The sequence below is a fragment of the Rhinoraja longicauda genome, chromosome 36, assembly GCF_053455715.1.
Source record: "Rhinoraja longicauda isolate Sanriku21f chromosome 36, sRhiLon1.1, whole genome shotgun sequence".
In the NCBI taxonomy this organism is placed as follows: Eukaryota; Metazoa; Chordata; class Chondrichthyes; order Rajiformes; family Arhynchobatidae; genus Rhinoraja; species Rhinoraja longicauda.
The window spans coordinates 4,806,981-4,832,467 of NC_135988.1; the positions used below are offsets into that span (position 1 = coordinate 4,806,981).

The window sequence follows — 25,487 nt, forward strand, 5'->3', positions numbered from 1 at the left end:
ATGGGCGACGTTTCGGGTCGGGACCCTTCTTCCGACTGACCTGCCAAGCTACTGCAGGACTTTGTGTCCTCCTGGTTGAGAGCGGCCAATCTTTGACATTGGCATCAGCGACGGAGGACACCGCGCCAGCGGTACGGTGCCCAACCTGCGCTGCCACCGCGCCGCCATGCCACCACATGCTACCACGTGCCTCAGTGGTGGAGGGAGTGAATGATTGTGGATGGGGTGTTGATCAAGCCGGCTGCTCTGTGGAACTTCTGCAGCGTAGTTGGAACTGCACTCATGCGGGCAAGTGGAGCTTATTCCATCACGTTCCTGACTTGACTCTTGGAGATGGTGACAATAGACAATAGACAATAGACAATAGGTGCAGGAGGAGGCCATTCGGCCCTTCGAGCCAGCACCTCCATTCAATGTGATCATGGCTGATCATTCTCAATCAGTACCCCGTTCCTGCCTTCTCCCCATACCCCCTGACTCCGCTATCCTTAAGAGCTCTATCAAAGATATGGACAGATCTTTGAGGAGTTTGGAGGTGAGTTAGTTCCTAGCCTCATACCTACCCTTGCAGCTTCATTGTAGACACGACTCCGCTCATTAACCAAACGTCTATAGCCTCCTTTTGCTCTGGCATATTTCACTCACTTGTTTAAACTGTGATGTCGTATTCTTAATACTTTAATGTTTATGCTTTATTCTTAATTGTTACTGTATGTTCGTGTTGTTACTTGCGAGCGGAGCACCAAGGCACATTCCTTGTATATGCACATACTTGGCCAATGAACTTATTAATTTCAATTCAATTCAATTCAATTCAATTCAATTCAATTCAATTCAATTCAATTCAATTCAATTCAATTCAATTCAATTCAATTCAATTCAATTCAATTCAATTCGACTACCTCCAGTTGAGTCTCTGGTTGATGGTAGCCCCCAGGATATTGATGGTGTTGGGGTTCAGTGATGGGCAAACGGTATTGAATGTCAGGGTGCTGTGGCTCAATATTTACTTGTTGGATACCGTCATTCCCGGCCCAAGAGTGCCATGAACATTCCTGCTACCTATTTAAGGGCGGCACGGTGGCGCAGCGGTAGGATTGCCGCCTCAAAACGTCAGAGACCCAGGTTCGATCCTGACCACGGGTGCTGTCTGTACAGAGTTTGTACGTTCTCCCCGTGACCTGCGTGGGTTTTTCCCCGGGTGCTCCGGTTTCCTCCCACACTCCAAAGATGCACGGGTTTGTAGGTTCATTAGCTTGGTGTAAGTGTAAATTGTCCCGAGTGGGTGTAGGATAGTGTTACTGTGCGGGGATCGCTGGTCGGCGCGGACCCGGTGAGGCAAAGGGCCTGTTTCCCTGCTTTATCTCTAAACTAAACTGAAAAACACTCAAAGAGCCTTGGTTAAACTGGTCAATGGGAATGAATGGGAACTGTGCTAGTTGGAATCAGACCGAGCACAAAGGATTAAGTGGATTAAGGATTAAGATGTCATCATCTCAGCCACTGGACATCTCAGCCTAGGTCTAACCATCTCCAGTTGCTTCATTTATGACCTTCCTCAGTCATAATGTTCCCAATGTTGGGGGAGTCCAGAACCAGGGGCCACAGTCTAAGAATAAAGGGGAGGCCATTTAAAACTGAGGTGAGAAGAAACTTTTTCACCCAGAGAGTTATGAATTTGTGGAGTTCTCTGCCACAGAGGGCAGTGGAGGCCAAATCACTGGATGAATTTATGAGAGAGCTAGATGGAGCTCTAGGGGCTAGTGGAATCAAGGGACATGGGGAGAAGTTGGGCACAGGTGACTGATTATGAATGATTAGCCATGATCACAATGAATGGCGGTGCTGGCTCGAAGGGCCGAATGGCCTCCACCTGCACCTACTTTCCATGTTTCTATGTTTCTATAATGCCGGAAGCTGGGATGTTCACTCATGTTGAATACAATACTCAGCACTATTCGAGACAGCTCCAATAATGAAACAGTCCATAACCAAAATCCACCAGACCTAGATAATACCTGGATCTGAGCTAATAGTCTAGTTTAGTTTAGAGATACAGCGCTGAAACAGGCCCTTTGGCCAACCGAGTCTGTGCCGACCAGCGATCACGCTGCAAGCTAGCACTATCTTACACCCTAGGGACAATTTTTACCGGTCAATAACTCCACAAACCGGCACGTTTTTGGAGTGTGGGAGGAAACCGGAGCACCCGGAGAAAACCCACGCGGTCACGGGGAGAACGTACAAACTCCGTACTGACAGCACCCGTAGTCAGGATGGAACCCGGGTCTCCGGCGGTGTATGCGCTGTAAGGCAGCAACTCTACCGCCGCGCCACCGTGCCGCCCATCTCTGGGCCTCAGCTCTATTGTCCATGATTGGAGCAAGGCCGCAAAGAGACCAGGAGCTGAGTAGTTTCGGTCAAATCCAAACCGAGCTTCTGTGAGAAGACAAGACCCAAAGTGCTGCAGTAACTGGAACTTTGGAGCAAGGGCTGGGACATTGAACGCTCCCATTTTAGGTCATTATAACCTCCCACCCCCTCTCCATTTTTACCCCAAATCCCCCCCCCCCCAACTTTCCCTCTCCCCTCAGCCTCACCCAGACTCCCACCTATTTGTCCCCCTGGCCTTCCACCTCTATTCCTTTCCTCCAGCTTCACAAATCACAACTCTTCAATCCTTTTGTCTCACACCTTCTGTCTTTTCATCTCAGGCCATTGTCCAACCAAATGCCTTTCCCACCTTACCCTTCCACAAATCGTTGGTCTCCCTCTCCCCTGACTCTCAGTCTGAAGAATGGTCTCACCCTGAAACGTCACCCGTTCCTTCTCTCCAGAGATGCTGCCTGACCCGTGGAGTTACTCCGGCATTTTGTGTCTATCCGCAGTTCCTTCCTACACATTAAAAGACATTATCCCCTTTACAACCAACTTATTTCTTTTTTTAATATAAGGGGAGTTTGTTGTTAACTTGGAGACACGACTTTAAGAAATAACCAACACGTAAATACAGTTTTCAAAGTTTATTAAATTATGGAATCAGAGCGTAGTTCACGAAGTAGTCCTTGTCAACGACCGTGCAGTCTTCTCTCCCTGAGTTACTGCATCAGACATCCTTTTGAAAAGTTCTTCAGCTGACCTTGTTCTGAAAGGTCTGAAGAAGGGTCTCGACCCGAAACGTCGCCCGTTTCTTCTCTCCAGAGCTGCTGCCTGACCTGCTGAGTTACAACAGCATTTTGTGTCTATCTTCAAATGCCTTTCAAAACAACCCTTCCCCATGTATCATCAGGCTTTGCCCTGCACTTCCTCTCTTCCAGCTTTCTTACCACACCCCCCCACCCCCCACCCCTACAATCAGGATAAAGAAGGGTCCCGGCTAGAAACGTCACCTATCCATGTTCTCCAGAGATGCTGCCTGACCCGCTGAGTTACTCCAGCACTCTGTGAAACGTCACCTATCCATGTTCTCCAGAGATGCTGCCTGACTGGCACAAAGCATCTGCAGGTCCTAGTATCTACATTCTGTGCTTCTGTGAGGTTATTGTGAACAGATGTGAATGCAGAGTTGATGTTATAATCGGGTTAATCATGATCCTGTTAAGCAGTTACACAAATCCCTTAATTACCCTAATATGTGAAGGTCTACCGACTGCTATCTATTGTGGAAGATTCTGAGCATTGTGGACCCTGTGTGTGGATCAGCCATGATCAGCCATGATCGAATGGAGGAGCAGACTTAATGGGCCGAATGGCCTAATTCTGCTAAATGTGTTTTATGGTCTTATGATCTCACGGAGCCTTGTGTCACGTGCTAGCATTAAACAAGTGGGACGAATGGCGGAATGGTGTCCATTTGGATTTATGTCGGAGGAACTGCAGATGCTGGTTTACACCGAAGATAGACACAAAGTGCTGGAGTAACTCATCGGGACAGGCAGCTTCTCTGGAGAGAAGGAATGGGAGACGTCTCAGGTTGAGACCCTTCTTCAGACTGAGTCCCTTAATCTCTCAGTCTCTCAGTCTGAAGAAGGGCCTCGACCCGAAACGTCACCCATTCCTTCTGTCCAGAGATGCTGCCTGTCCCGCTGAGTTACTCCAGCATTCTGTGTCTATGTGGATTTACTCTTAATGCAAGCAATTGAAAAACACCTCCAGCTATTGCCTTCATACCCATTCCCGATACACACCACATTCAGAGGTGGAATGCAAGGAAGGCAGTGGGCTTTTACATTGGAGTTACGGTGTGTTTATTAAAAACATATCAATCTTTCAGCTGCTGAGATGATGAAGTGTTTTAAAGAGCACTCAAAGTCTCGGGGAAGTCTCAACCAAGTCACTGCAGTGATGAATCCAGGACAATTCAATGATCAATCATAGTTCAGTAGTGTCTACATACAGTAGGTGAAATGGAACTCACTGTATGGCTGCACATGGGGCCTGGTACTGACATGATACACTGTCATGTTGATGTCCTCAAGAGACCAGAGGCCAGAGTGTTTTATTGTCATATGTCCCAGATAGAACAATGAAATTCTTACTTGCAGAAGCACAACAGAACATGTAAACATAGTACTCTGTAATCAATATAATAAACGAGAGAGAATAACAAGTTCAGTGTGTGTATATACACATACTCACATACATACGGTACACACACACACACACACATACATATATATATATATATATATATATTTGCAAACACAAACATATATATATATATATATATATATATATATATGTCTGAAGGTCTGAAGAAGGGTCTCGACCCAAAACGTCACCCATTCCTTCTCTCCAGAGATGCTGCCTGTCCTGCTGAGTTACTCCAGCTTTTTGTATCTATCTTCGATTTAAACCAGCATCTGCAGTTCTTTTCCACACACAAATATACATATATATATTTTATTTTTTTCTTCATATTTCAGATATATATATGTGTGTGTGTGTGTGTGTGTGTGTGTGTGTGTGCATGCGTATATATGTGTGTGTATATATATATATATATATATACGCACACACATATATACGCATGCACACACATACACACACACACACACACACACACACACATATATACACACACACACACACACACACACATACACATACATACACACACACATATAGGCATGCACACACATACACACACACATACACATACATATATACACATACACACACACACACACACACATATATACACATACACACACACACGTACACACACACACACACACACACACACACACACACACACACACACACACACACACACACACACACACACACACACACACACACACACACACACACACACACACACACACACACACACACACACACACACACACACACACACATATACTGATCGCCTTTCCACATTCCACAAACTGTTCTTTAACTAGTAACGGATACATTTTAAAAAAGGACACAGAGTGTTGGAGTAATTCAGTGGGTCAGGCAACATCACTGGACAGGTGATGTTTCAGGTCAGGACCCTTCTTCAGACTGATTCCTGACTCTAATTGTCACCTGTCCATGTTCTCCAGAGATGCTGCCTGACCCGCTGAGTTACTCCAGCACTCTGTGTCCTTTTGTGTAAATCAAGCACCTGCAGTTCCTTGTTTCTACCAATGGGTAAATTGACCTGGAAATTGCAAAAAACGGAAGGCAACACAAATGTGGCATCGGCAATGTCTTGTATAACTGTAACGTAGGGTCGCCAACTGTCCCATATTAGCCGGGACATCCTGTATATTGGGCTAAATTAGTTTGTCCCGTACGAGACCGCCCTTGTCCCGTATTAGTAGGGTTGCCAACTTCCTCACTCCCAAATAAGGGACAAAGGGTGACATCACCGCCCCGCGTGACCTCACCCAGCCAGCGGCCACGTGCTCCCGCTCCACCAATGGCGGCTGCCATTGGTGGAGCGGGAGCACGTGGCCGCTGGCTGGGTGAGGTCACGTGGGGCGCGGAGCGGTGACGTCACCCTTCGTCCCTTATTTGGGAAGTGAGGAAGTTGGCAACCTACCGTAACGTAACATCACAACTCCTCTCCTCAAGATTCTGAATGAAGAAGGCCAATGTGCCGAAAATCCTCTTGACCACCCTACCTACCTGTGACTCCACTTTCCAGAGACTACGTACCTGCATTCCTCGATCGCTCTGCTCTACAACGCCAACCCAGAACCCAACTATTTACTTTGAAAGTCCTGCCCTGGTTTGACTTCCAAAAATACCTCCCTCTGATCTGTATTAAACCCCATTAACCATTCTATGTGGTGGTGGTGGTGGTGAATGTGTGGAATTCTTTGCCACAGAAGGCTGTGGAGGCCAAGTCAGTGGATATTTTTAAGGCAGAGATGGATAGGTTCTTGATTAGCACGGGTTTCAGAGGTTTTGGGGAGAAGGCAGGAGAATGGGGTTAGGAGGGAGAGATAGATCAGCCATGGTTGAATGGCGGAGTAGACTTGATGGGCCGAATGGCCTAATTCTATTCCTATCCCTTGTGACCTTTTAAACCTTCTTCCTCAGCCCTCCTGTCCAACCGATCAAGATCCTGATGCAGTTTTTGATAACGTTCTCTTCTACTGTGAATCAGTATCATTGTTTCAACGTTGAAAAGGCATTTGGGCAGGAACATGGATAGGAATGATTTGGAACGACGTGGGCCAAACGTGGGCTATTGAGACTGGAGTAGATGTGGCGTCTTCTGTGGCATGGCTGAGTTGGACTGGAGGTCGACACAGAGTGCTGGAGTAACTCAGCGGGTCAGGCAGCATCCCTGGAGAATAAGGGAGAGGTGACGTTTCGGGTCAGGACCTTTCTTCAGACTGAAAGTAGGGAGTGGGAACGGGGGGAAGTGAAGAGCTGGAGGCTGGAAAAGACCAAACCTGGGCGGTCACGGTGGCGCAGCGGTAGAGTTGCTGCCTTACAGCGAATGCAGCGCTGGAGACCCGGGTTCGATCCCGACTACGGGCGCTGTCTGTACGGAGTTTGCACGTTCTCCCCGTGACCTGCGTGGGTTTTCTCCGAGATCTTCGGTTTCCTCCCGCACTCTAAAGACGTACAGGTTTGTAGGTGAATTGGCTTGGTAAATGTAAAAATTGTCCCTAGTGGGTGTAGGATAGTGTTAGTGTGCGGGGATCGCTGGTCGGCGCGGACCCGGTGGGCCGAAAGGGCCTGTTTCTGCGCTGTATCTCTAAACTAAACTAAACTAATGGCAACTGAACTGTCCTACCACAACCAGAGAGCAGAGCGGAACTCCTATCTACCTCATTGGTGACCCTCGAACTATCCTTGATCGGACTTTGCTGGCATTACCTAGCTCTAAACGTTATTCCCTTATTATGTATTTATACACTGTGCATGGGTCGATTGTAATCATGTATTGTCTTTCCGCTGGATGGTTAGCACGCAACAAAAGCTTTTCACTGTACCTCGATACACGTGACAATAAACTGAACTGAACTCCGGACACATTGGAGGTGATTTAAAGAGGCCCAATTGGCCTACAAACCCGCACGTCTTTGAGATGTGGGGGGAAACCGGAGCACCTGGAGAAAACCCACTCGGTCACAGAGGGAACGTGCAAACTCCACACAGACAGCACTGAAGGTCAGGATCGAACCTAAGTCTATTACGTCATGAGGCAGCTGCTCTAGCAGGTGCCCCACTGTGCCGTCCAAATCTATAATGAAGCATTTTAAAATGTTCCAAATGATAGTTATTGTTCCTAACAAGGATTGTCTTGAACAAATGGTCACAGTATGAAGCACATTCTTTTCAAGGTGACTTTCAGACACAATTTGGGACTTTACTTTTTGCCCTTGTAAGCAAGAATTCTTCAAAAATGGGACACTAAATTATGGCAGTCTTTAATAATTCAGAGGTTTATTATAGAGGTTTGTGGGTATAAGGATCGAGCTGCTGGAGGAGGCAGTTGAGCCAGCTACGATAACAGCATTTAATAGACACTTGGGCAGGTACATTCAGCTCAGTTCAGTTTAGTTTTCTGTCAAGTGTACCGACGTACAGTGAAAAACTTTTGTTGCGTGCTATCCCGTCAGCAGAAAGGCAATCCATGATTGCAATCGTGCCATTTACGTTGTACAGATACATGATAAGGGAATAACATTTAGTGCAAGGTAAAGCCAGCAAGGTCCGATCGAGGATAGTCCAAGGGTCACTAAAGAGGTAGATAGCAGTTCAGGACTGCTCTCTAGTTTGTGGTAGGACGATTCAGTTGCCTGATAGCAGCTGGGAAGAAAGTGGCCCTGAATCTAGAAGCGTGCGTTTTCACACATGCCTGATGGGAGAGGGGAGAAGAGGGAGTGGCCGGGGTGAGACTGGTCCTTGATTATGCTGCTGGCCTTGCCGAGGCAGCGTGAGGTGTAGATGGAGTCGATGGAAGGGAGGTTGGTTTGTGTGATGGTCTGGGCTGTGTCCACAATTCATTGGAATAGGATAGGTTTGGGAGAGGGTTCGGGGGTCTCTGATAGAATGACGTACACGACTATGGAACCCAAAGCACTTTGTAACCACTGAGGTACACCTGAATAGTGGTCAAGACCGTGAAATGGGAAGTGTGTAAGAATCTACTCACAGCAAGCTCACACGAATAGTGATACTCACCAAATCAACCCCTTTTGAAATGTCGGTTGAGGGAAATATATTGGTCAGGCTGTTTAGTTTAGAAATACAACGCGGAAACAGGCCCTTCGGCCCACCAAGTCCACGCCGACCAGCGATCCCAGCCCATTAGCACTACCCGACACAAACTAGGGACAATTATTACATTGACTGTAATGGCAGTTTCTATACCATCTCAAAATCCCACTTCGATAGCCATTACTTATCATATCATATCATATCATATATATACAGCCGGAAACAGGCCTTTTCGGCCCACCAAGTCCGTGCCGCCCAGCGATCCCCGTACATTAACACCATCCTACACCCACTAGGGACAATTTTTTAAAACATTTACCCAGCCAATCAACCTACATACCTGTACGTCTTTGGAGTGTGGGAGGAAACCGAAGATCTCGGAGAAAACCCACGCAGGTCACGGGGAGAACGTACAAACTCCTTACAGTGCAGCACCCGTAGTCAGGATAGAACCTGAGTCTCCGGCGCTGCATTCGATGTAAAGCAGCAACTCTACCGCTGCGCTACCGTGCCGTACTTCTCGGGGATGAAATGTAGTTATAGCTTACGCACACGTCGCACCCTGATATGGCAAAAGGAATCTTCCAAACTCCTTTTCTTCATTAATTGGTTTTATTAAAGTAGCACAAATCATAGAGGAATTCATCAGTTTCCGTACTTTATCAACTGTTTCTTCTTCAAACAATATCTAGAAATTCTTGCCGTTATTACCGTGTGGTTCTTACAAATATAGATGATACAAGCCTATGGTACGAGTGCGTGTGGTAATGAACTGTGTGCTCACCATCCTCCGAGTCTAACCTCTGTCGACACGCTAGCCTCCTCCTATCTAGACACTCCCCATTACGCATTAAGTCACACCCACAAGCAGGCAAAAAGAACATAAACTAGAAACATTAAAACATAGCCACAACACAACGACAATAATTGAATTAAGCACAATGGCTCCTACATACCGGCCCCTAATTGTTCTGCGTATGTAACGAAGCAATTACTAATAAATAACAAAGGAGCTATAAAAGCTTAATATTCATCAAAAACTATCTATGTTTCTATTCTAGACACTGCTAGACATAAACAAACAGGCCCTTCATCCCACCAAGTCTGCCACAATCATCAACTACCCATTTACATTAACCCTACATCAGTCCCATTTATCATTCTCCACATTTTGATCAACTCCTAGATTCGACCGCCCACTTAAACACTGGGGGACGTTTACTGCGGTCAATGAACCTACTAGCCTGCACGTCTTTGGGATGCAGGAGAAAACCCACGTGGTCACAGGGAGAAGGTGCAAACTCCACACAGACAGCACTGGAAGTCAAGGTTGATTTCAGATTTTGCACTTGGAGTATTGTGTGCTATTCGGCTCAACTAGTGCTGTCATGCAAGATTATTAAGGGGTTGGACACGTTAGAGGCAGGAAACATGTTCCCAATGTTGGGGGAGTCCAGAACCAGGGGCCACAGTTTAAGAATAAGGGGTAGGCCATTTAGAACAGAGATGAGGAAAAACTTTTTCAGTCAGAGAGTTGTGAATCTGTGGAATTCTCTGCCTCAGAAGGCAGTGGAGGCCAATTCTCTGAATGCATTCAAGAGAGAGCTAGATAGAGCTCTTAAGGATAGCGGAGTCAGGGGGTATGGGGTGAAGGCAGGAACGGGGTACTGATTGAGAATGATCAGCCATGATCACATTGAATGGCGGTGCTGGCTCGAAGGACCTAATGGTCTACTCTTGCACCTATTTTCATATCATATCATATCATATATATACAGCCGGAAACAGGCTTTTTCGGCCCACCAAGTCCGTGCCGCCCAGCGATCCCCGTACACTAACACTATCCTACACCCACTAGGGACAATTTTTTAAAAACATTTTACCCAGCCAATTAACCTACATACCTGTACGTCAAGGATATTGAGGTTTAGGTTTATTATTGTTACCTATATCAAGGTGCAGCAAGGTGTTTTGCACACTAACCAACAGGTCAAAGATAGATAGATTCTTGATTAGTACGGGTGTCAAGGGTTATGGGGAGAAGGTTATGGGGAGAAGGCAGGAGAATGCTATTAGGAGATGTGGAGGTTAGGGCTCATAAAGCTAGCAATACAATACAATACAAACTTTATTGTCATTGTGCAGTGTACAAGTACAGAGACAACGAAATGCAGTTAGCATCTTAACCAGAGTGCATGCGATGGAATAGTAAAACAAATAATATATACAGTAATTCAGTAGCGTTAGTGGAAATTCCGGTGAGCGAGATCAGTCGCTGATGGGAGGAGTACCCGAGGGGGGGGGGTGGCAGCAATCACCGAAGCGCAGAGTTAAGTAAGATAACGACCGCAGGAAAGAAGCTGTTCCTGAACCTGCAGGTCCGGGAACGGAGAGACCTGTAGCGCCTCCCAGATGGGAGGAGGGTAAACAATCTGTGGTTGGGGTGAGAGCTGTCCTTGACGATGCAGCGTGCCCTTCGCAGACATCGCCTACTCTGGATAGACTCAATGGAGGGGAGTGAGGAGCCGGTGATGCGTCGGGCAGTTTTCACCACCCTCTGCAGTGCTTTCCGGTCGGAGACAGAGCAGTTGCCATACCATACTGTGATACAGTTAGTAAGGATGCTCTCGATAGTGCAGCGGTAGAAGTTCACCAGAATCTCAGGAGACAGATGGACCTTCTTTAGTCTCCTCAGGAAGAAGAGACGCTGGTGAGCCTTCTTGATCAGTGTTGAGGTATTGTGGGTCCAAGAGAGGTCATCAGAAATGTTGACACCCAAGAACCTGAAACTGGAAACACGCTCCACCTCCGTCCCGTTAATATGGATGGGGGGGTGTGCGTACCACCCCTAGTCCTTCTGTAGTCCACTATGAGCTCCTTGGTCTTCTTGGTGTTAAGGACCAGGTTGTTGTCAGCGCACCACGTTGCAAGTAGCTGGACCTCCTCCCTATAGGCCGACTCATCGTTGTCGCTGATGAGGCTAATCACCATTGTATCATCTGCAAACTTAATAATGGTGCTAGAACCATATACAGGTGTGCAGTTGTTCAGTTCAGTTTATTGTCACATGTAGTGAGGTACAGTGAAAAGCTTTTGTTGCGTGCTAACCATCCAGCGGACAGACAATACATGATTACAATCGACCCATGCACAGTATAAATACATGAAAAGGGAATAACGTTTAGAGCAAGGTAATGCCAGCAAAGTCTGATCAAGGATAGTTCGAGGGTCACCAATGAGGTAGATAGTTCAGCTCTGCTCTCTGGTTGCGATAGGACGGTTCAGTTGCCATTAGTTTAGTTTAGTTTAGAGATACAGCGTGGAAACAGGCCCTTTCGGCCCACCGGGTCCGCGCCGACCAGCGATCCCCACACATTAACACCGTCCTACACCCACTAGGGACAATTTTTACATATGCCCAGCCAATTCACCTACACACCTGCATGTCTTTGGAGTGTGGGAGGAAACCGATGATCTCGGAGAAAACCCACGCAGGTCACGGGGAGAACGTACAAACTCCGTACAGACAGCGCCCGTAGTCGGGATGGAACCCGGGTCTCCGGCGCTGCATTCGCTGTAAGGCAGCAACTCTACCGCTGCGCCACCGTGCCGCCTGATAAGGTCTGGGAAGAAACTGTCCCTGAATCTGGAGAAACTGTCCCCTAAAACTACAGGCAAAAGTGGGATGACCTAGAACTAGTGTGAACGGGGTGATTAATGGTCGTCATGCACGTGGTGGACTGAAGGGGCTGTTTCCAGCTGTATCCATCAATGAAAATGTGAACCCAGATTTTTTCGGTCAGCACAAAGGATTGCCCCTCACTTACACCCAACCCCTAGGATCTTCTGACACGATTCAAGGACTTCACCTCGTTGGACATCTGTTCAAGAGGGCTAGAATACAAAAACAATGCTGAGGCTCCATAAGGCAGTGGTCAGGCCGCATTTGGAGCATTGTGAGCAATTTTGGGCCCCATATCTGAGGAAGGATGTGCTGGCTCTGGAGAGGGTCCAGAGGAGGTTTACGAGAATGATCTCAGGAATGAGTGGGTTAAACTATGATGAGTGTTTGTCGGCACTGGGCCTGCACTCACTTAGGAGGATGGTGGACCTCATTAAAACTTACTGAATAGTGAAAGGCTTGGATAGAGTGGATGTGGGGAGGATGTTTCCACTAGTGGGAGAGTCTAGGACCGTAGGTCACAGCCTCAGAATTAAAGGACGTTCCTTTAGGAAGGAGATGAGGAGGAACGTCTTTAGTCAGAGGGTGGTGAATCTGTGGAATTCATTGCCACAGAAGGCTGTGGAGGCCAAGTCAGTGGGAGAACTGGGAAGGGGGAAGGGAAGAGCGGGACAGAGGAACGTTTTGGGTCGAGACCCTTCTTCAGACTGATGTCAGGGGGGCGGGACAATGGAAGGATGTAGGTGGAGACAGGAAGACAGAGGGAGAACTGGGAAGGGGGTGGGGAAGAGAGGGACAGAGGAACTATCTAAAGTTAGAGAAGTCAATGTTCATACCTCTGGGCTGCAAGCTGCCCAAGCGAAATATGAGGTGCTGTTCCTCCAATTTCCGGTGGGCCTCACTATGGCACTGGAGGAGGCCCATGACAGAAAGGTCAGACTGGGAGTGGGAGAGGGAGTTGAAGTGCTCAGCCACCGGGAGATCAGGTTGGTTAAGGCGGACTGAGCGCAGGTGTTGAGCGAAACGATCGCCGAGCCTGCGTTTGGTCTCGCCGATGTAGAGAAGTTGACATCTGGAACAGCGGATGCAATAGATGAGGTTGGAGGAGGTGCAGGTGAACCTCTGCCTCACCTGGAAAGACTGTTTGGGTCCTTGTCACGTGATCGTTCCAGTTCTGGTGACGAAGGTTCGGTCAGTAAGTGGCTTGACCCCCAGGTGGCGCCTCAGAACCATGAATGGCGCACATGGACTAATGGTGGACCTCATTGGCCCCTTCATTCTTACTGGATGATGTTACATCAACATTAAACACTGTGGCACAGCGGTGGAGCTGCATCCTCACAGCGCCAGAGACCCCGGTTCGATCCTGACTACCGGTGCTGTCTGTACGGATTTCGTATATTCCCCCTGTGACCTGCGTGGGTTCTCACCGGGCGCTCCGGTTTCCTCACACATCCCAAAGACGTGCGGGTTTGAAGGTTAATTGACTGCTGTAAATTTCCCCCTAGTGTGTGCTTTGATGCGAGACTGGGTTAACATAGAACTAGTGTGCGGATGATCGCTGGCTGGCCAGCATGGACTCTGTGGGCCGAAGGTCTGTTGCAATATATAAGACAAGGGGGATGTTGTGATATTGCTGGGACTACTTTGTGTCTTCGTGGTCCGGTACCTGTTGTACCTTTGTTGTGACTCTGGAAGGACCACGAGTGCACATGTTTAAGATGTTACTCCAGGCTGTTTCTTCCAAGGCCGCCTGGATCCAGAGTGACCGCCTAATCACACCCATCACTTATATACACAGCCATACAAAGTAGTTCTTGGATACACAAAGTAGTCCCAGCAATATCACAACATCCCCCTTGTCTTATATATTACAACAAGGTCCTGTTTCCACGCTGTATCTCGAAAAACTAAACGCCGGCTTTCAGCTCAATTCCCTGCACGATGTACAGGTCATGATTTACAGTTCTCATGTGACGATCGAGTCACATGATGGGCCTTCAGTGCCAATGCAAGGGCAAGGACTCTCAGCGAGAATATCTGAACAGTCTGCCACACAGCTGGGATTCTACAATGGGCCTTTCACTGCTCCCGAAAACACTCCTTCAAGGCATTCCTGCACTACAGACTGAGAGAGCTGTTGCGAAGCAGTGGCCCACTCAAGAATGACCCCAGGAATGAGTAGATCAACCCACAGTGCCCTCCATAATGTTTGGGACAAAGACCCATAATTTATTTATTTGCCTCTGTGCTCCACAATTTGAGATTTGTAATCACATGTGGTTAAAATGCACATTGTCAGATTTTAATAAAGGCCATTTTTATACATTTTGGTTTCACCATGTAGAAATTACAGCAGTGTTTATACATAGTCCCCCCATTTCAGGCACCATAATGTTTGGGACACAGCAATGTCATGTAAATGAAAGTAGTCACGTTTAGTATTTTGTTGCATATCCTTTGCATGCAATGACTGCTTGAAGTCTGCGATTCATGAACATCACCAGTTGCTGGGTGTCTTCTCTGGTGATGCTCTGCCAGGCCTGTATTGCAGCCATCTTTAGCTTATGCTTGTTTTGGGGGGCAGTCCCCTTGTTCTCTTCAGCATATAAAAGGCATTGCTCAATTGGGTTCAGATCGGGTGATTGACTTGGCCACTCAAGAATTGACCATTTTTTAGCTTTGAAAACCTCTTTTGTTGCTTTAGCAGTATGTTTGGGATCATTGTCTTGCTGTAGAATGAACCGCCGACCAATGAGTTTTTAGGTATTTAGACAATAGACAAAAGGTGCAGGAGTAGGCCATTCGGCCCTTCGAGCCAGCACTGCCATTCAATAGAATAGAATAGAATAGTTCCTTTATTGTCATTGTAACATGAGCCATGTACAACGAAATTGTAAAATGTCAGCCAGTCAGTGCACCATTCAAACATTTCTAAAAGCTAACGATACATACAAGGTAAAATATTTTAAAAAAGATAAACAACTAAAATAAATATCATGAAAATAGCACGCATAAACACCCAACCCTACATCCTTCTGTCGATTTCACAGTCTCTTATTATGTATCGCCCCTGCGTTCCTTGGCGGCTACATTTAGTGCCTTTATAGCAGTGGGGTAAAAACTATTTTAAAATCTATTTGTCCTTGTCCTTGTAGATCTGTACCGTCTGCCTGACGGTAACAGTTCAAACAGGGAGTGTCCGGGGTGGGAAATGTCCTTTATAATACTCTGGGATTTTTTGATGCAGCGGGAACTGTGTAAGTCCTCCAAGGTAAGTAGAGGGCAGCCGACAATCCTCTGGGCGTTGTCAATGGCCCTCTGGAGCGCTTTCCTCTGAGCCGCTGTGCAGCTGGTGTACCATACGCATACACAGTATGTTAGGATGCTCTCAATGTAGCACCGATAAAAGGACAACAGCAGTCTCTGAGTGATGTTATTCTTCCTGAGCACCCTCAGGAAGTGCAGTCTCTGCTGGACCTTTTTCAGCAGCGCAGAGGTGTTCACGCTCCACGTCAGGTCCTCCTCAATATGGATTCCCAGGAAGCGGAAATCCGCCACCCTCTCCACACAGTCCCCTCTGATAGTTAATGGTACCATGTCCGTTTTATTCTTTCTGAAGTCTATTATTATTTCCTTTGTCTTTAAGGTGTTGAGGAGCAGGTTATTTTCTCCACACCACACTGTCAGCTGCTCCGCCTCATCCCGGTAGGCGTACTCGTCCCCCCCGGTGATGAGTCCCACCACCGTAGTGTCATCCGCAAATTTGACAATGGTGTTGCTGTGGTGGGCGGGGGTGCAGTCATGTGTATAGATGGTGTAGAGCAGGGGGCTCAGCACGCAGCCCTGTGGAGAGCCGGTACTGAGGCTGAGGGCCGTGGATGTGTGATGGCCCACTCTGACTCTCTGGCTGCGAGCTGACAGGAAGCTATTTATCCACATGCAGGTGGAGTGTGGAAGTCCCAAGTCCCCCAGTTTGTCCACCAGTTTATGGGGAAGGATTGTATTAAAGGCAGAGCTGTAGTCCACAAAGAGCATCCGCACGTAGCTCCCCGGCTGCTCCAGGTGGAACAGTGCAGCATGGAGGGCTGTGGCTATAGCGTCCTCTGTGGATCTATTCGCTCTGTACGCAAACTGGTGGGGGTCAAAGCTTCGGGGCAGGAGTGATGTGATATGACCCCGGACCAGTTTTTCAAAACACTTCATCACCACTGGTGTGAGTGCGACTGGCCGGTAGTCGTTGAGGCTGGAAATGTGGGGTTTTTTGGGCAAGGGGACTATGATTGCGGACTTCAGACAGGATGGAACAGTGGACTGGGCCAGAGACTGGTTGAAAATCCTCGTACAGACTCCAGCCAGCTGGTCAGCGCAGTCCTTCAGCACGCGTCCAGAGACGCCGTCGGGTCCAGTAGCCTTCCTTGGATTGATGGCCCGCAGCGTGCGCCTCACCTCATGCTCCTCTATCTTGAGGGTTAGGCTGCTGTGGACCATGTGGTGTGATATGGCTGTCTCGGGTGGCTCCACTTCAAAGCGAGCAAAGAAGAGGTTCAGCTCCTCTGCCAACGAGGCGTCACCTTCAGCAGCTCCAAGGTTGGTCTTATAGTTGGTTAGATACTGGATCCCCTGCCACACCTGCCTGCTGTTGTTACTGTCCAGGTGGTCCTCTATCTTCCTCCTGTAGTCTAATTTGGCCTCTCTGATGCCTCTCTTCAGGTTAGCTCGGGCCATGCTGTATAAAGCCCTATCGCCAGACCTAAAAGCAGTGTTCCTCTCTTTTAACAGCCGCTGGACCTCCCGGGTCATCCAGGGCTTCTGGTTGGGGTAGACCCGGATGCGTTTGTCCACTGTGACAGTGTCCATGCAGTTTTTAATGTAACATAGTACACTGTCTGTGAACACCTCCAGGTCCCGGTGTTCAAACACATCCCAATTGGTCCTGTCGAAGCAGTCCTGCAGCTGCTGAGATGCACCATCAGGCCAAGTTGTGATGGTCTTTGTGATGGTAGGAGCGGTTTTCCTGAGGGGGGCAATGTGATCATGGCTGATCATTCTCAATCAGTACCCCGTTCCTGCCTTCTCCCCGTACCCCCTGACTCCGCTATCCTTAATTTGTTTGAACTTGAGCAGATAGGATGCGTCTATACACTTCAGAATTCATTATTCTACTACCATCAGCAGTTGTATCATCAATGAAGATAAGTGAGCCAGTACCTTCAGCAGCCATACATGCCCAGGCCATAACACCCCCACCACCGTGTTTCACAGATGAGGTGGTCTGCTTTGGATCTTGGGCAGTTCCTTCTCTCCTCCGTACTTTGCTCTTGCCATCACTCTGATATATCATCATATCATATATCATATCATATCATATATATACAGCCGGAAACAGGCCTTTTCGGCCCACCAAGTCCGTGCCGCCCAGCGATCCCCGTACATTAACACTATCCTACACCCACTAGGGACAATTTTTACATTTACCCAGCCAATTAACCTACATACCTGTATGTCTTTGGAGTGTGGGAGGAAACCGAAGATCTCGGAGAAAACCCACGCAGGTCACGGGGAGAACGTACAAACTCCTTACAGTGCAGCACCCGTAGTCAGGATCGAACCTGAGTCTCCGGCGCTGCATTCGCTGTAAAGCAGCAACTCTACCGCTGTGCTACCGTTAATTTAAGTTAAGTTAATCTTTGTCTCATCTGTCCACAAGACCTTTTTCCAGAACTGTGGTTGCTCTTTTAAGTACTTCTTGGCAAACTGTAACCTGGCCATCCTATTTTTGCGGCTAACCAGTGGTTTGCATCTTGCAGTGTAGCCTCTGTATTTCTGTTCATGAAGTCTTCTGCGGACAGTGGTCATTGACAAATCCACACCTGACTCCTGAAGAGTGTTTCTGATCTGTCGGACAGGTGCTGGGGATTTTTCTTTATTATAGAGAGAATTCTTCTGTCATCAGCTATGGAGGTCTTCCTTGGCCTGCCAGTCCCTTTGCGATTAATAAGCTCACCAGTGCTCTCTTTCATCTTAATGATGTTCTAAACAGTTGATTTTGGTAAGCCTCAGGTTTGGCTGATGTCGATAACAGTTTTATTCTTGTTTCTCAGTCTCATAATGGCTACTTTGATTTTCATTGGCACAACTTTGGTCCTCATGTTAATAAACAGCAATAAAAGTTTCCAAATGTGATGGAAAGACTGGAGGAAAGACTAGGTGCTGAGAGCTCTCTTATACCTGCATTAAGGAGGCGTTTAAACACACCTGAGCAATTACAAACACCTATGAAGCCATGTGTCCCAAACATTATGGTGCCCTGAAATGGGAGGACTATGTATAAACACAGCTGTAATTTCTACATGGTGAAACCAAAATGTATAAAAATGGCCTTTAATAAAATCTGACAATGTACTCTTTAACCACATGTGATTTTTTCTATTACAAATCTCAAATTGTGGAGTACAGAGGCCAATAAATAAATGATGGGTCTTTGTCCCAGATGTTATGGAGGGCACTGTGTGATGAGCATTTGAGGCACTGGACCTGTACTCGCTGGAGTTCAGAAGAATGATGGGGGACCTCGTTGAAACATGCAGGATAGTGAAAGGCCTGGATAGAGTGGATGTGGGGAGGATGTTTCCACTAATGGGAGAGTCCAGGATTAGAGGTCACAGCCTCAGAATTAAAGGACGTTCTTTTAGGAAGAAGATGAGGAAGAATTTCTTTAGTCAGAGGGTGGTGAATCTGTGGAATTCTTTGCCACAGACGGCTGTGGAGGCCAAGTAAGTGGATATTTTTAAGGCAGAGATCGATAGTTTCTTGATTAGTGCGGGTGTCAAGGGTTATGGGGAGAAGGCAGGAGAATGTGATTGAGACCCCACCCCACCCGAATCATCCTGCTTAGTTTCACTGTTTGTATTTAGTTTCATTTAGTTTAGAACAGGCCCTTCGGCCCACCGAGTCCGTGCCGACCAACGATCCCTGCACACTAACACTATCCTACACACACTAGGGACAATTTACAATGATGCCAGCCAATTAACCTACAAACCTGTACGTCTTTGGAGTGTGGGAGGAAACCGGAGTACCTGGAGAAAACCCACGCAGGTCACGGGGAGAACGTACAAACTCCGCACAGACAGCGCCCGTAGTCAGGATCGATCCCGGGTCTCTGGCGCTGTGAGGCAGCAACTCTACCGCTGTGCCACCGTGCCGCCCTAGTAGTAGTAGTTTGTATCTACTCATTATCACCTTCTCCACAGCCAACAACAGGCCATTGTGGGCTCCAACTTTCCTTGATCAGAGTTGATTTGTTCTTTGCATATCTTTCATTCATTTGTTCTTTGTAGCTTTTCATACCTCTCATCTCCCTCTCCCCCCTGAGTCTCAGTCTGAAACATAGAAACATAGAAAATAGGTGCAGGAGTAGGCCATTCGGCCCTTCGAGCCTGCACTGCCATTCAATATGATCATGGCTGATCATCCAACTCAGTATCCCGTACCTGCCTCTCTCCATACCCCCTGATCTCTTTAGCCACAAGGGCCACATCTAACTCCCTCTTAAATAAAGCCAATGAACTGGCCTCAACTACCTTCTGTGGCAGAGAATTCCACAGATTCACCACTCTCTGTGTGAAAAAAAACCTTCTCATCTCGGTCCTAAAAGACTTCCCCCTTAACCTTAAACTGTGACCCCTTGTTCTGGACATCCTCAACATCGGGAACAATCTTCCTACATCTAGCCTGTCCAACCCCTGAAGAAGGGTCTCGACCCGAGACGTCACCCATTCCTTCTCCCCAGAGATGCTGCCTGACCCGCTGAGTTACCCCAGCATTTTTGTGTCTGCCTTCGGCCGTGTGTGTCTTTCTTCCCAGCAACAAGCTGGGATGAGCCCGGCCTGGTTCTGGGACTCCAGGAAAACAGCGAGGAGGAGCCAGGGCCAGAGCGCAAACACATCATTTCATCCAGTGGACATTCCCCATTAGGGGTGGAGAATAAGGTCCCTGGAATGCACTGCCAGAATCCCTGAGGAACAAGTGGCTTCTGCTCCTTATTTCCCACTCCAAGTCTCTCTGTCTCTCCATCTCTGTCTCTGTCTCCTTGTCTCTCTCTCTCTGTCTCCCTGTCTCTCTGTCTGTCTCCCCATCTCTCTCTCTCTCTGTGTCTGTCTCTCTCTCTCTCTGTCTGTCTCTCTCTCAATCTCTGTCTCTCTCTATTTCTCTATTTCTCTATTTCTCTCTCTCTATTTCTCTCTCTCTCTATTTCTCTCTCTCTCTCTCTCTCTCTCTCTCTCTCTCTCTCTCTCTCCCTCCCTCCCTCTCTCCCTCCCTCTTTCTCTCTCTCCCTCTCTGCCTCCCTATCTCTCCCTCTCTCAATCTCTGTCTCTCTCACTCTCTATCTCTCCTCCTCTCTGTCTCCCTCTCTGTCTCACTGTCCCTCTCTCTCTCTCACTCAATCTCTGTCTCTCTCTATTTCTCTCTATCCCTCCTCTGTGTGTGTGTGTGTGTTTCTCTCTCTCTCTCTCTCTCTCTGACTCTCTCTCTGTGTCTCTCTCTGTCTCGCAAGTGAATCTTAAGCTTGACTTTAAGGTTTTTTTGTGTTGTTGCCTAAGGCAGGGGAGGGGGGGAGGAGGGGGAGAAGGAGAAGGAGGAGGGGGAGAAGGGGGAGGAGGGGAGGAGGAGTGGGAGAAGAAGGGGAGGAGGGGGAGGAGGAGGGGGAGAAGGAGAAGGAGGGGGAGGAGGAGAAGGAGGGGGAGGAGAGGGAGGAGGACGTGTGATTGAAGCAGGAATTTGGCTGAGAGCCCCATGCAATGTGTGCAGGAGGGCCGCAGTGTTAGTGCCGCAGCGCCCAGCACAGTCTCAATGTCACACAAGGCAGCCCGGCGGGGGCTGAGAAAACTTTGAAGGATGGGAGTCTTTCATTCGCAGAGCCAGCCGAAGGGTAGTGGGAGACCCTGGCTGCAGAGAGCCAGCATGTAAGTTCACCAAACTACAGCCACTCACTCACTCTGAGCCGGCACATTGCAGTGGTCTGTTGCTTGGACTGTATCTCCCTGCCATTGTGCTTGAGAGTTTCACACTGTCAATTGTCAACTGAAACAAAAAGTTACGCACAATAACCCCCCCCAAAGAGTCAGATTTAGCTCTTAGGGCTAACAGGAATCAGGGTGTGTGTGTGTGGGGAGGGAGAGAAAGCAGCAACGGGGATACTGCTCTTGGATGATCTGCCATGATCATATTGTAGGTTAATTCGCTTGGTATAAATGTTAAATGTAAATTTGATCCCTGGTGCGCGTAGGGTAGTGATAATGTGCAGGGGTGGCTGGTCAGCAATGACTCGGTGGGCCGAAGGGCCTGTTTTCTGCACTGCATCTCTAAACTAAACTAAACTAGAAGGGTCTCGATCCGAAACATCACCCATTCCTTCTCTCCCGAGATGCTGCCTGACCTGCTGAGTTACTCCAGCAATTTGTGAATAAATCGATTTGTACCAGCATCTGCAGTTATTTTCTTATACTGCTGAGTTACTCCAGCATTTTGTGAATAGATACTGATCTTGGATGATCTGCCATGGTCATATTGAATGGCAGTGCACGCTCGAAGGGCCGAATGGCCTGCTCCTGGCACCTTGTTTCTCCGTGCGTACTGCTAATCTTTAAGGACGGCGAGAGCTGTGATCAATTGCCAATCACCGATCAATAACGCAGAAAGAAAGAACTGCAGATGTTGGTTAGTACCAAAGAGGCGTCTATTTATTTATTACCCTTGACCAAGAATGTCCACTAGAAACTTTGGAATATGTGTATATATATATATACACACACACTGAGCTATTTTTAGTTCCAGTTTGTTATATTGTTTATAGTGCACTGTGTTTATATATTCTGTTGTGCTGCTGCATTTGAGAATGTCATTGTGTGTGAAGGAATTGCAGATAGACACAAAATGCTGGAGTAACTCAGCGGGTCAGGCAGCATCTCAGGAGAGAAGGAATGGGTGACGTTTCAGGTCGAGACCCTTCTTCAGACTGAGATGCTGCCTGACCCGCTGAGTTACTCCAGCATGTTGTGTCTACCTCTGATTTAAACCAGCATCTGCAGTTTTTTTCCCCCTACACAAGGAACTGCAGATGCTGGTTCAAATGGAATATGGACACAAAAATGTCTTCTGACCAAGGGGGCTCTTTGTGCGGAGTTTGTACGTTCTCCCCGTGACCTGCCTGGGTTTTCTCTGAGATCTTCGGTTTCCTTCCTCACTCCATACATGTAGGTTAATTCGCTTGGTATAAATGTTAAATGTAAATTTGTCCCTAGTGTGCGTAGGGTAGTGATAGTGTGCAGGGATCGCTGGTCAGCAATGACTCGGTGGGCCGAAGGGCCTGTTTCTGCACTGTATCTCTAAACTAAACTCTCTCAAAATCTCTGTAAAGCGTCTTTGAGTATATGAAAAGCGCTATATAAATAAAATGTATTATTATTATTATTATTATAAACTAAACTAAACTAGAAGGGTCGCGACCCAAAACGTCACCCATTCCTTCTCCCCTGAGATGCTGCCTGACCTGCTGAGTTACTCCAGCATCCAGCAACTAAACTAAACTAAGCTAAACTAATCTGTAGAAGTTAGTGAGAGTTATTATCCCACATGCATGTGGACTGCAGTGTTTCTATGGAGAGTGAAGTGAATGGTTTCTATGGAGGGCAGTCTGTCCCAGCATCCATAGCAGCTGGGAAAGGCCTCTATTAACAGCATGGGCCTCCTTGATCATGGCAGGATGAAACTTTGGATCCAGCTATCTTGCAATTAGCCTCTTCACAGGCACGGCTCACTTTAAGGATCTGATTCTCCGCTGTGGTATTTGACAAGAGAATGGTGTGTGGTGATGTAAGGTCCGCTGTAAATACCTTGCCTGTAAATACATTGCTTAGACCGAGCTGAGAAATCAATAGGAACCCCTGACAGACACAAGATGCCGGAGTAACTCAGCGGGACAGGCAGCATCTCTGGAGAGAAGGAGTGGATGATGTTTCGGGTCGAGACCCTTCTTCAGACTGAGAGTCAGGGGAGAGGGGGGGTGCATAGATGAGGAAGTGTAAGGTTAGGATGGAATGGCGCCCATTCCTTTCCTCCAGAGACGTTGTCCGACCTGCTGAGTTCCTCCAGCACTTTGTGACCTTTTGTGTAAACCAGCATCTGCAGTTCCTTATTTCTGGAGAAATGCTGCTTGGGACACTGGCCCTTCAGCCCGCCAAGGTCATGCTGACCATTAAGACTGAGAGTCAGGGGAAAGGGAAACGATAGATACAGACGGTGATGTAGAGAGATATAGAACAACGAATGAAAGATATGCAAATAGGTAAAACGATGGTAAAGGAAACAGGCCATTGTTAGCTGTGCGCTAGGTGAAAACGAGTTACAGGCAATGAGACTCAACAAGACCACTTTGAAGTTGGTACGACTTGTGCGGGGGGGAGGGACGGAGAGAGGGGGGATGTGGTAGCAACTTCAAAGTCGCCTTGTTGAGTTTCATTGTCTGGAACTCGTTTTCACCTAGGCCATATCTCTCGTTTCCCTTTCCCCTGACTCTCAGACTGAAGAAGGGTCTCGACCCTGTTCCTTTTCTCCAGAGGTGCTGTCTGACCCGCTGAGTTACTCCAGCTTTTTGTGTCTTATCTTTGGCTTAAACCAGCGCCTGCAGTTCCCTCGTGCACAATAGGAAGCCCTGGCCTTTGGTGAAAGTCGCAACAAGGGAGTGAGCAGTGAACAGGGCCAACTCCAACACAGAAATACTTTCACGGCAAATGTTTCAATGGCAAAGTGTCATCGTGCACAGTTTGTACCATGGCGGGCCAGAGCTACATTCTACACACGGGGGACTGTGTGCCAATGCAGTGGAAGTCGGAGTTCAGACTCGGTCATCTTCACCCCAGGGTCCGTTTGGCTTATTGTGCAGGAAGGAACTGCAGGTGCTGGTTTAAACCGAAGACTGACACAAAAAGCTGGAGTAACTCAGCAGCGGGTCAGGCAGCGTCTCTGGAGAGAAGGAATGGGTGACGCTTCAGCCTGACACCGTCTGAAGAAGGGTCTCGACCCGAAAGGTCGGCCATTCCTTGGTTCATTCTAGGGTTGTGTGTGGGTGTTTTGGGAGGTCAGTGCTAAATTTGCCGTGTCTGTAGGATGGGACGAGTTTTTTTCTGGAGAGAAACGGCCTAGAAAAGGGCCCTTTGGCCCATCGAGTCCATGCTGACCATCGATCGCCTGTTTGCACTCGTTCTATGTCGTCCCACTTTCTTATCCGCTCCCTATACATTTATGGGGACATTTTGCAGAAGCCATTTTGCCTACAAACCCACGCGTCTTTGGGATGTGGGAGGAAACCGGAGCACCCAGTGGAAACCCACGTGGTCCATAAGGCCATAAGATATAAGAGCAGAATGTGGCCATTCAGCCCATCAAGTACATAAATCATCTATAGCCATGATCTATTGGCTATAGATCAGCCATTTGATCGTGGCTGATCTATTTTTTCCCTCTCAACCCCATTCTCCTGCCTTCTCCCCGTAATCTTTGATCCCCTTACCAAACTCACGTTGTCGACCTCCCCGGGGTGAGCCCTGTCAATTGACCTCAGTCAGCCGAGCGACAACAAACAGAGACAGCAGACACAGAAGCAGCTTCATAACTTCTGTTGCCTCAAACGCAAGAAGAAGAAGAAGAAGAAGATATCTATCTACGCTTTCAAAATACCCAATGTCTTGGCCTCCACAGCCGTCCGTGGCAATGAATTCCTCAGGGAGACACGTGCAAACTCCACACAGGCAGCACCCAAGGTCAGGAAGGAACCCGGGTCTCTGGCGCTGTGAGGCAGCAGCTCTACCCGCTGCGCCACTGTGCCGCCCCCAATACCACATCCTCTCATTGACCCGGCACTTAGTTTGAGGGGAGAGAAGTGGCAGCGAGGGCTGGGGCTGTTACTCAATGCCGCGATGATTGATATTTGGTCAGCACCGTCCCACTGTGAGACCTGGAGATTACTAGGTTAATTCCCGGAATGGTGGGGCTATCATGTGTTGAAAGATTGGAGCGACTAGGCTTGTACACACTGGAATTTAGAAGGATGAGAGGGGGTCTTATCGAAACG

At 47.9% G+C, this 25,487-nt stretch overlaps 1 protein-coding gene across 4 annotated transcripts in view; it reads left to right on the plus strand.

The window, feature by feature from the left end:
• The window catches only part of tacc1 (transforming, acidic coiled-coil containing protein 1), a 207,778-nt gene that overhangs the window by 6,033 nt on the left and 176,258 nt on the right, over window positions 1-25,487 (plus strand). The window contains exon 1 of one of the 4 annotated variants that reach the window (XM_078428737.1): window positions 21,214-21,321. The exons of the other annotated variants lie outside the window; for them this stretch is intronic. Coding sequence (XP_078284863.1) covers window positions 21,254-21,321 — 68 coding nt within the window. The 5' untranslated portion in view covers window positions 21,214-21,253. Of the gene's footprint in view, window positions 1-21,213; window positions 21,322-25,487 lie in introns of those variants that run through there. 4 annotated transcript variants of the gene reach the window in all.